The sequence below is a fragment of the Leptodactylus fuscus genome, chromosome 9 (genome assembly GCF_031893055.1).
Source record: "Leptodactylus fuscus isolate aLepFus1 chromosome 9, aLepFus1.hap2, whole genome shotgun sequence".
Taxonomy (NCBI): Eukaryota; Metazoa; Chordata; class Amphibia; order Anura; family Leptodactylidae; genus Leptodactylus; species Leptodactylus fuscus.
Window position 1 is genome coordinate 26,193,346 of NC_134273.1, and position 12,029 is coordinate 26,205,374.

General features: G+C 46.6%; 1 protein-coding gene across 2 annotated transcripts in view; it reads right to left on the minus strand.

The window, feature by feature from the left end:
• Positions 1 to 4,921: 4,921 nt before the first annotated feature.
• The window catches only part of KIAA1614 (KIAA1614 ortholog), a 30,580-nt gene continuing 23,472 nt past the window's right edge, over positions 4,922 to 12,029 (minus strand). For both annotated transcript variants that reach the window (XM_075287228.1, XM_075287227.1), the window contains exons 8-10: positions 6,672 to 6,778; positions 5,612 to 5,775; positions 4,922 to 5,535 (exon numbers count right to left, since the gene is read on the minus strand). In XM_075287228.1, coding sequence (XP_075143329.1) covers positions 5,342 to 5,535; positions 5,612 to 5,775; positions 6,672 to 6,778 — 465 coding nt within the window. In that variant the 3' untranslated portion in view covers positions 4,922 to 5,341. The remainder of the gene's footprint in view (positions 5,536 to 5,611; positions 5,776 to 6,671; positions 6,779 to 12,029) is intronic.

The following is a 12,029-nucleotide window of genomic DNA, read 5'->3' on the forward strand; positions in this document are numbered from 1 at the left end:
ATGCTATGTAATATTACTGTATGCCTTTACCACAGTCTCCTAGGTATCGGTGCCGAATCCATATTCAGCCTCCATCATAATATGATCAGTCTAGTCCTGGTTTCTCTAGGCGGTCTGGATTGCGGGAGCAGATAAAGCAATCTTCATCCTCTGAGCGACACACACATGCTGATGTGATACGGCGCAGCGATGTCAGCCCCAAGAGGTAAGTGATAGGGACAGAGAGTAGACGCTCTCCTGCCACCGCTCCTCACACTGCATATATTGTGCCTGAGCAGCAACCACAGCCCATTACTGCACTCCCTGCCAGGATAGGGACAATGCTATGTGGACTGTAGCTTACTGCCGGGTGATGTATACTGGGCATGAGAGAACAATGGCCGAAAATACCAGCGCCAATAGCTGCCATGTGGAAATGATACCGTTCTGTAGGTGGTCACTGAAGTCTCAACCAAAGGATTTCTTATCACTCTTGTTTATAGGCTCTCTCTATTGTTACAGTTCATCCCCTTTCATTTGAAGAGGAGGAGAACTGCAATACCAGACACAACCTGTGGGCAAGAGTGGTGTTGTTTCTTCATGAACATTAACCCTCTGTATACTGTGCTAATGCATAATGGTGGATTTATGAGCACAGTTTAGCAGTGTATTCCCTGCCCTGGATAAGCTTTAATACCAGAGGCCCATTTATTACCTTTTGCAGAGGGCGGATGTGTACTGGAAGTCGCTCTACTCTGCCTTCCATCCTGTTGTTCTGACTGATGCATGACCAACCCCGCTGTACTCTATGAACATATATATACAGTCCTATGAAAAAGTTTGGGCACCCCTATTAATCTTAATCATTTTTAGTTCTAAATATTTTGGTGTTTGCAGCAGCCATTTCAGTTTGATATATCTAATAACTGATGGACACAGTAATATTTCAGGATTGAAATGAGGTTTATTGTACTAACAGAAAATGTGCAATATGCATTAAACCGAAATTTGACTGGTGCAAAAGTAAGGGCACCTCAACAGAAAAGTGACATTAATATTTAGTAGATCCTCCTTTTGCCTCTAGTCGCTTCCTGTAGCTTTTAATCAGTTCCTGGATCCTGGATGAAGGTATTTTGGACCATTTCTCTTTACAAAACAATTCAAGTTCAGTTAAGTTTGATGGTCGCCGAGCATGGACAGCCTGCTCTCAAATGATCTGAAAACAAAGATTGTTCAACATAGTTGTTCAGGGGAAGGATACAAAACGTTGTCTCAGAGATTTAACTTGTCAGTTTCCACTGTGAGGAACATAGTAAGGAAATGGAAGACCACAGGGACAGTTCTTGTTAAGCCCAGAAGTGGCAGGCCAAGAAAAATATCAGAAAGGCAGAGAAGAAGAATGGTGAGAACAGTCAAGGACAATCCACAGACCACCTCCAAAGAGCTGCAGCATCATCTTGCTGCAGATGGTGTCACTGTGCATCGGTCAACTATACAGCGCACTTTGCACAAATAGAAGCTGTATGGGAGAGTGATGAGAAAGAAGCCGTTTCTGCACGTACGCCACAAATAGAGTTGCCTGAGGTATGAAAAAGCACATTTGGACAAGGCAGCTTCATTTTGGAAGAAGGTCCTGTGGACTTATGAAACAAAGATTGAGTTGTTTGGTCATACAAAAAGGCGTTATGCATGGCGTCCAAAAAAACAGCATTCCATGAAAAACATGCTACCCACTGTAAAATTTGGTGGAGGTTCCATCATGCTTTGGGGCTCTGTGTCCAATGCCGGCATCGGGAATCTTGTTAAAGTTGAGGGTCGCATGGATTCCACTCAGTATCAGCAGATTCTTGAGAATAATGTTCAAGAATCAGTGACAAAGTTGAAGTTACATCGGGGATGGATATTTCAGCAAGACAATGATCCAAAACACCGCTCCAAATCGACTCAGGCATTAATGCAGAGGAACAATTACAATGTTCTGGAATGGCCATCCCAGTCCCCAGACCTCAATATCATTGAACATCTGTGGGATGATTGGAAGCGGGCTGTCCATGCTCGGCGACCATCTAACTTAACTGAACTTGAATTGTTTTGTAAAGAGGAATGGTCCAAAATACCTTCATCCAGGATCCAGGAACTGATTAAGAGCTACAGGAAGCGACTAGAGGCTGTTATCTGTGCAAAAGGAGGATCTACTAAATATTAATGTCACTTTTCTGTTGAGGTGCCCATACTTTTGCAGTGGTCAAATTTTGGTTGAATGCATATTGCACATTTTCTGTTAGGACAATAAACCTCATTTCAATCCTGAAATATTACTGTGTCCATCAGTTATTAGATATATCAAACTGAAATGGCTGCTGCAAACACCAAAATATTTAGAACTAAAAATGATTAAGATTAATAGGGGTGCCCAAACTTTTTCATAGGACTGTATATATATATATATATATATATATATATATATACACCGTATTTTTCGGACTATAAGACGCACTTTTTTCCCCCCAAATTTCGGAGGAAAATGAGGGTGCGTCTTATAGTCTGAATGTGGGTTTGCAGCATGGCCGTGCTACTGCCACCGCTGGTTTTCTTCAGCGGCAGTAGCGCGGCAATCCGCAGGCCCCGGCAGCTAAGACACTCCCCGGCATCTGCTGTAATAGACCGGCGGATGCCGGGGAGTGTCTTAGCTGCCGGGGCCTGCAGATTGCCGCGCTACTGCCACCGCTGGTTTTCTTCAGCGGCAGAAGTGTGACAATCTGCAGGCCCCGGCAGCTAAGACACTCCCCGGCATCCGCCGGTCTATTACAGCAGATGCCGGGGACTGTCTTAGCTGCCGGGGCCTGCGGATTGCTGCGCTACTGCCGCTGAAGAAAACCAGCGGTGGCAGTAGCGCGGCCATGCTGCAAACCCACTCCTCCACCGCAGGTCCCGACAGTCAGTTAGCCCCCCCCCCCCCCCCGGCCTCATACCTTTAGTGATGCAGGCCGGCTCCTGCACGGCGAGGCCGCAGGAGCCGACCTGTTCCGATGACAGCCGGGAGCCTAATGAAGGCTCCCAGGCCTGTCATAGATATATATTACTATCGCGGCTGGTCTATGACCCTCCGCGATAGTAATGTATAGAATCTCCCATAGACGGCAATACACTTGTATTGCCGTCTATGGGACTTGCAATCAAATGATTGCAGGTTCAAGCCCCCTAGGCGGGGGATATTAAAATAGTAAAAAAAAAAAAAACCCACTTAAAAAAAATATAATAAAAAATAAAATAAATAAAAGTTCACCTCCTTTCCCTAGAATACATATAAAAGTATAACATTACTGTGAAACATATACATTAGGTATCCCTGTGTCTGAAAATGCCCGGTCTACACCTGGCCCCACAAAAAAAACGCCCTATACATCCCCGTACAGCTGCAGGGTCACCTGTCAATGTGGCCTTGCAGCTGTTCCAAAACTACAACTCCCATATATTAAATATTTTACCATTTTTTGCCTGAAAATTTTTTTTCCCTATTTTTCTCCTCTAAAACCTGGGTGCGTCTTATAGTCCGAAAAATACGGTGTATATATATATATATATATATATATATATCACACACCAGGTCCCAAGATCTCCACTGTTTCTCTTAACAGAGTGCTGGAAGTCAATGCACGGCTCTCCTGCAGCTGCTTCAGCTTGGGGTGACATCACAGTCTCTGCTGTACTCCGGCTACAAGTCCATAGAGTAGGGCAGAGTCAGTCATGTGACCAAGAGTCGGAAACTCAGCAGAGGAGGCGAGGAACAAGACTAGCCCCTTTCCCCTGTGCTTTGCAAAGGTAATAAATGGGCCTCTGGGGGGTCAGGTATAGAATAAAGCTTATCCAATGCAGGGAATACATTAGTAAGCTGTATTGTCCCTCTTCAGCTGGTCAGATTTTATTACTAGAGATGAGCGAGTACTGTTCGGATCAGCCGATCCGAACAGCACGCTCCATAGAAATGAATGGAAGCACCTGGGACTTCCGCTTTGACGGCGGCCGGCCGCTTAACCCCCTTCGTGCTGGCTACGTCCATTCATTTCTATGCAGTACTCGCTCATCTCTATTTATTACCATTGGCCAAACCTGATCACTATCTAGTGTGTACAGGGCAGATGTTTGGCTATGCCAGCACTTTGTTCCAGGCAGTGACTTTCCTTCTCCTCATAGAGAACACATCAGTGTGTCTATACCCCGGCAGACTCTTATCTTCTTCTGAGAAGACCCCTGCCTGCAGTTTAGGCCTGAAGAATCTGCTATCTCCAGCCAATGCAATGTAATGATTGCCTCCCCCTCCCACACATGGCACATTTAGGCTCCAGCTGTTTGTCTTCATGGCTTTCACTTCTTCCTTCCTCCCATCACATGACATCAGCCGCATAGAAGAGAGACTTCTGCATCTGAGGAATATTCATTATTACTAGAAAATGTGTCAGATTTCCCAGAACTGCGCTAAACAACAGCAAGCCGGCCAAAACTGTGATACACCCCACAATGTGTTAGCGCACAGATGTTCTCTGTATACACCCTTGGGTCTAGTCCCCTCCTAACGCTCAGGATATACAATGAAAACCTGCAATATGGTTTGTAGGATTCCTGTAATACTGACCCCCATAGAGGTTATAGGGCGAGCTCAGGCCTGGTCTTATTCCTTTTATTTGGTGCAGGGTCTGGGCATGGGAATGGTGGCGGATGTGCGTTAATTAACCCATAAATAGCCTAATGTTCAAGAGCTGGGCTATCCTAGATAGTTATACAGGATGGAAATTCAGAGGGGTATTAACCAACTAAGCCTGAACCATAACGGCCGAGACCCCCAGTGATCATGAGTACAGGGATCCCACATGTCATACCCCATTTCTTATATAGACAATGCTAATAAACAGCCCCCCCAAAAATCCCAAGCTCTGCGCACATTGTAAACAGAAAAGTTTAATATATTAAAATCAGAATAGGCAGTGAGGAGCGACAGATTCATAAATACACACAAAAAACACAGAGAGTGACCTGTGCAAGGGGTGGGGGAGGGTGTCCACTTCAGGACAACATCAACATGGGTGTGCCATCGGTGTAATACTGCGCGGTAAAAGTTCTGAGGATTACATGGACGTAACAGAGGCTTGTACAGGGTACGGCGGTCTTCAGGGTGTCACACCAGTGTTGTAGTGTACACAGAACATGATGTCAAAAGACAAGTGCAAAATAGTTTGGTAAACAGAGAGACGTTCCAGAAATACAACACAAGCTTGAGACTCTGGCCGAGCAGCAATGTCATCATATTTATTGTCAACACGCAGGAGACCACGTCAAGTACCACGTGAGTGCGCCATGTGTCCTGTCAGCACTTGGTCCTTCTCTGATGTAATACTCGTAGCGACAGCACAGATTCCCGCTGCAGGAGGTCACTCAGTTGTCTGAGTCCCATTGTAGACACCTTTGCCCCATTCACCTCCAAGATCTCGTCTCCCACTCGCAGGAGGCCTGAATAAAGCTTGGCAGTGTTGGCGTCACTCATGTCCTGCACGTAGATACCTACAGAGGAGCGGAGAGGACATGTTCTAGCGTCTACACCACTTACTGGAATGAGACACTGTCGTCTATAACCTACCTGAGTCTGGTCTTCCATTACCAGAAGAAACGCTGAACCCAAAACCTCCCTTCTCTAGACAACGTAGTTCCAAAAGGCGAGTGCCATCCGGATAAACCTCCGCCACCTTCCCTAATGCACGAGCCATACCAGGAGAGCCAATGTCTTCTACACTGAGAGCGCGCCTGTAGATACAAGGAAATGGTGGAAGCATGATAGTAGCTGGGGCAGGTGCAGGCTATCCACTATGGGGACTGCTCCTCAAATCTGTATCACCTACCCAATAATAGATGAGCAATGTAGGATTCATGGGGGTCCAAGAGTGACCACCACCCCATTCACTTCTATGACAATAGTGATCCTTCCCATAGAAGTGACTGGAGCTGTGGTCAGGCACGCACAGGGGACCTCCGCCAGCTATCCTGTGGCTAGGAGATACTTGTTACCTCTAACCTTATATTAAAGGGCTGTCTCCATATTGGAAAATCACAGTTTCTAACACTCTCATACAAGTAAATGGTAGCTCCACCGTGCACCTAAACATGCAGTGCTGTTTCCATAGGCCCCATTCACCTCTATGGGAGGTACAGAAAGTGTACGCTGTTTCTGTAAGTCTTGCTCTGCTGGTCGTGGCTTCTAAGCAGTTATTACCCATAGTCATAACCCTTTAATGGATACTACTGGAAGCCTTTAGTGTATTGTGGACCTCATCTATCCCGCTGGGTAGAGCTGGGGCTTGTCAGTGCTGTTCTGTCCCATCTGTTTTACAGACCTCCATAGCCCGGTCTACAGGGACCTGACACCTTCCCCGTACAGCTCTGCTCCTCCCTACAGAAGAGCCAAGCAACTGGATTTTTAATGCACTCCATATGCCTTGTATAGTAGAAGGTACATTGCTGCAGTATTTGTGTGTTTTATGGCTTTGCCTAAATGTAATGTGCTGCAAAAAATATATATAGAACAAAATTATTAGTGAATGAGTTTGCAGTTACTATAGTCGCCATTTCTGGTCCCATCTGGACACGGCTATCCTTTACCTGTTGTGTAGCAATTCGTATATTATAGTATATCGGTAACATACCTCGGAGCGGTGTTGACCTCCCCTGTAATATAAGCAGCAGAGCGGTCTGACTTTCCCAACAAGTTTTGAACAGAGGACGCTCTTCTTGGAAGGTTAAATGGTGACATCTGGTGGTGAATTGAGAGTACTGCAAATTAGAATCTCACCTGAACTATTTATATACTCACTCTGTAATGATGGATGACATTATGTAAGGGGATGTACAGAAGATTAAGTTAGATATGCCGTACAGAAGGTTAGATACACCATACACTAACAACATGCATGAAAAAAAATCTCACAGTAAGTGTAATAAGTGACCTGCGGGGTGAATGATAAATCTGCTGCATGTGCTGTGGATTTTCACATTATACAATGAGATTTGTAACCAAAACACAGGCTGAGGCCCCATATTAGGGAACAGTATTGTGTTTTGTTGCAGATTTTGCTGCATTTTTTTGGCGCAAAGTTAGGAGTAGACTAAAAAGGAATGAGAAATAGAAAAGGAAGCTCTCAGATGTTTCTCCTCCTGTTCATTTCACTCCTGACTTTGGCTCTAAAAACTGCAGAAAAAAAAAATTTGCAACAAAACACACGGTTTCCGCAGAAACTTCTTACCTTATCAATGTTTTATACTATTTATTTTTTTTTTTTTTTGCTACCTCTTGTATTCTCCATGGGAAAAATGCCTACCGTCTCCACAGCTAAAATTTAGAAAATCAGCTTTTCCACAGCATTTTTTTTTTTTTTTTGCAATGTCTGGATGGGCTTTGCTGAGACCATAAAATACAACATTTTCCACAATGTGCGGCCTCAGCCTAAAGCCGGGTGTGCATGGCCGTGTGCTAACCAGCTGCCGCCAATGAACAGCATGGGGACACGTAGGGCAGGGCTGCAAAATCAGACAGGACCTGTTCCATATTTTGTGGACCGGACTGTCGACCTGCATACGTGACCGTGTAATTCATGGTGATGTGTACGGGCCCATAGAAATGAATAGGTCAGTGTGCTATCCAGGAAAAACCCAGACATATGGTCGTCCCCCCCCCCCCCCCTTCCCGAACAGAATACTGAACGCAACTGCAAACGGTGTGCAGTGAAAGCACACGGACCACATAGACTATAATGGGGTCCGTACGCTTGCTGCCATATCTTCACAGGAAATCTACTTTCCTGCTCGCATGATTCATGCGGGCAGCGCCCGGCAAGCACACCGACCCCATATAGTCTATAGCTTTCACTGCACACCACTCACAGTTGTGTTCAGTATTCGGAATGGGGACCCCTGTACGGAATACCGAACGCAGATGTGAATAAGGGGTAAGACTGGCAGAAATCCATGTGCATGCCACAAAAAAAACAATCTTATTCAGATGAGTTTCAGTAGCATAAATGTCAAGAATCTTCCTACTCACTGACAGCAAGCAAAGATCCTACAAACGGTGAGAAACGGATATAGAAAGTCCCATAGGTTTCCATTATATAGTGGTTAAGCCCTACTTATAGACATCTCTCTAATATCTCCGGGGCAAGTAACACAGATATCCCGGTGGTCCGCAGCAGAGATCAGGCAGCTGTGTGTGTGTGTACAGCAGCCAATACAATTAGGAGGGCAGGATACAGCGTATACTGCAGTGCTGGAGCAATTAGAGCAGCAGAGACGTGCGCTGTCACAGCTGTCCCTGCAGGCTCTGCTCCTCCGCTCGGCCTCACCTGGCGCCTGCACACGCTTGCTGGATGCCCACAGGGCTGGATTTTAATGGCAGAACCCTAGACAATGTCAGAGGTGACAAGGAGGGAGCTTGCGGGAACATCAGTTAGGAAAAGAGAACGTCTGGAGAATCAAGACAGTAATGAGTTATATTCCGGGCAAAGCGCTTAGTGAGGGGAAAAAAAGCTGCAAGTCAATGAAAACAATGAAGGAGTTGAAGTTTGGGGGTCATGAAAATCCTTCAGAACTTAAAGGGCTTCTCTAAATACGGCTTAGAACTGGATGATGAATTATAGTCCTCATTATAGTCTATGGGGTCCGTGTGGTTTCTATGTTCACCGCTTTTTAATGTGTTTGATATTCTGTTCCCCAAGCGGTCCTTCCCATCCCATACGTACAAGTTTGACTCTGAGGAGTCCCATTATAGGGAACAGGCTTTACTAGGCCACTGATAATTGTCCCATATAAATGTCGGCGGCATCTTTTGTGATGTATAGAAATTCCTGGAGTCTGCAGCACATTGCACAGAGATGACATTGTGCGGGTTTGTATTAGAAAAAAGAGCATCCAATGTCATGTTATATCATTGATCCACACTCCTCCATTGGACTATGAAGATGGAGTCTAAGACACTGCCAGACAGCTGTGGTTCCTGCGCATCTCCCCTGAGAACAGAAGTCATGTTGAAATCCATCTGCCCCATCCTTATCTCTCCTAAATATGCCATTGGGGAAGAGCTGTGAGGCCCCACTACACGACAACCAGTTCCACTGAAGATCAGGTTCAGTTAACATTATATGTGTATGGCCAGTGTTAGTGCTTCAACATCGTCAAGATCCCCTGTGCAGGGAGCTCGTGGTCTGCAAGTCAATGTGGTAGGACGCTCGTCACATCAGCTCCTACCCTTACGTGCTTTGCTCAAACCTCTGCAGGCTTCATAATCGGCTCCATGAGGAAGAAAGGTGCGGTAGCTGCTCCTCCTGGCCCGGCGGTCCTCCCGTCTGCCGCCAGACAGCCTGGCATCTCTGGCTATTTAGTCCCGTCAGCTCCATCTTCTCGGCCTAACACGCAGCGGCGGCCACATTCTTCTCCTCGGCACAGCAGCAGGGCGAACCGCGGACCTCTGACGTCTCAACTGCTGCCCCCCAGCTCCCAGCTGCCTCTCTGATGTCTCCAATATCCTCTGCAGCGGATCCCTCACCCTCCGGACCGGTGATGTCCTCCTCTGGCCTTCTCCCTGCTACAGGCCCAGATTTCAAGATGGCGACGGCGTCTGCTGCTCCCCCTGCTGCATCACCAGTACTACAGGTACCTTGCGCTACAGCCTCATCTGTGCCTCCTGACCCTCAATCCTCAGGACATGCTGCACCCTCTGCCCCCATTCTACGTGCACCTTCACAAGTTGCCTGCCAGGGCCTGCGATTTCTTACTCAATCTCTGATTACTGAGGTCTCGGCGGTATGCCGCAACTAAATCTGCACTGAAATTTGGGCTGAAATTTCTGCCTTACGGCAGGACCTTCACCACATTGCAACCCGAGTTGAGGTCCTGGTGGTCGATCATGACCAGACCCGTGCCTATGTTTCTCAACTGCAGGACTCGGTCTTATCTCAGTTTCACCTTTCCTTGGACCTCCAGTGCCACGTTGAGGACTTAGACAACAGGGGCAGAAGGAACAATATACGTGTCAGGGGTCTGCCTGAGGCCACCTATGATGAGGACTTACATGCAACCTTCACTATTTCTCTACTTCTTTTTCTGCCTTTAATTCCCGTAGAAAAGTTGGGGGTGGCTATCCTGCTCTCCCGCACCTGTCCCATCTCTGTTTCGGCATCCCACTTGGACCCTAAGAGCCGTTATATTATTTTGGAGGGTCTTCTTTACGGTAAACCGATTGTCCTCTGTAATATATATGCCCCTAACTCCTCCCAGATCCCCTTCCTCCGTAAGATACGACGATGTCTACAAGCTTTTTCAGGTTCGGCCCTATTGTTAGGTGGGGATTTTAACATGGTCTTTTCTGAGCACTCTGATAAATTGACCATACTGGCCAGTACCCCGAGTGCCCCACAGACCCGCTTAGCCAAGGAATTCCATAGATTTATTAGGTCTTCTGCCTTGTATGATCTTTGGCGTGTCAATAACCGCACAGCTAGATCCAATATGTTTTACTCCCACCCGCATAAATCACACTCCAGGATTGATTATTTCTTTGGTAATACCCTGACTCTTAGCAGACGTGGACATTGGTCCTATATCCTGGTCTGACTATGCTCCTGTTTCTCTATTGCTGTCTTCTGACTCCGACACCTCTAAGAGATGTCACTGGCGTGTAAATGAATCTCTTCTTCACTCCTTACCCTCCAGTACTACTCTTCGTACTCAGCTTCAGGAATATTTTACTGATAATGTGGGCTCGGTCTCTTCTGACTCCATCCTATGGGAGGCTCACAAAGTGGTTATGAGAGGTCACTGCATTGCTCTAGCCACTTGACTCAAAAAAGATAGAATAGCCAGGGAGAAAACCTTGGTCGCCCCGATCCAGTCCTTATTGGATAGCTTAAGCTGTACCCCATCTGTCTCCGTTCTCCACCGCCTTGTAGTGGCTAGGGCGGATTTGAGAGATTTGGCCACTCAAGCTACTCATCGCCTTCTCCTATACAGCCGTTAACACAATAAGGCTCACACCCTTCTAGCCAAGACTCTCCGTGACCACCAAACCTCTTCCACCCCACATGCTGTCCGGGACCCTCAGGGAATTCTCCACCACCATCCTGACTCTATAGCATCCCTGTTTAAGGACTATTATACGAAGTTGTATAATTTACCCTCTCACTCAAACGCCGACTCGCCCTCACAAGCTGCTGCATTGGATACTTATTACGTGCTTTCATCCTCAGCACTTGCCACATTAAATGCCCCTATCACAATGGACGAGATTAGCTCCACCCTTAAGGAACTCCCTAATGGTAAGGCCTCGGGCCCGGATGGTTTCACATACCTCTATTATAAGACATTCCAAGCAGACCTGATCCCTCACGTGTCGTCTTTTTAATTCTTTTTTGGAAGGTGCTCCCATTCCCCAATCCATGCTCCATTCTCATATTACCTTAGTGCCTAAACCCGTAAGAACCACCAAGATTGCTCCAACCACCGTCCCATAGCTTTGCTAAACACAGACTTAAAACTCTTCACTAAGATTTTGGCAAATAGGCTTAGCGCTTGGCTCCCTTCTTTGATACATAAGGACCAGGTGGGTTTCATCCCCTGTTGTCAGGGGGGGACACAACACCAAAAGGACTGTGGATTTAATTGATATGGCCAACCGCTCTACCACCCCTACAATCTCATTGAGCCTTGATGCAGAGAAAGCTTTTGAGCGCCTTGATTGGTCGTTCATGAGGGCCACCCTTGGTGCCTTCGGATTGTCTGGAGCTTTTCTTACTGCAATCGGGGAGCTGTACTCTTACCCTGCTGCTGTGGTGAAACTCCCCAACTCAGTCTCTATACCATTTTCCATTCGCAATGGGACCCGTCAGGGTTGCCCCTTGTCTCCCCTTATCTTTGCCCTTTGCATTGAACCCCTTGCAGCCCGGATTAGGTCCAACCCTGATATTACAGGAGTTTTAGTTAAGGACAAGCCCTTTAAAATTTGCTTATTTGCAGAT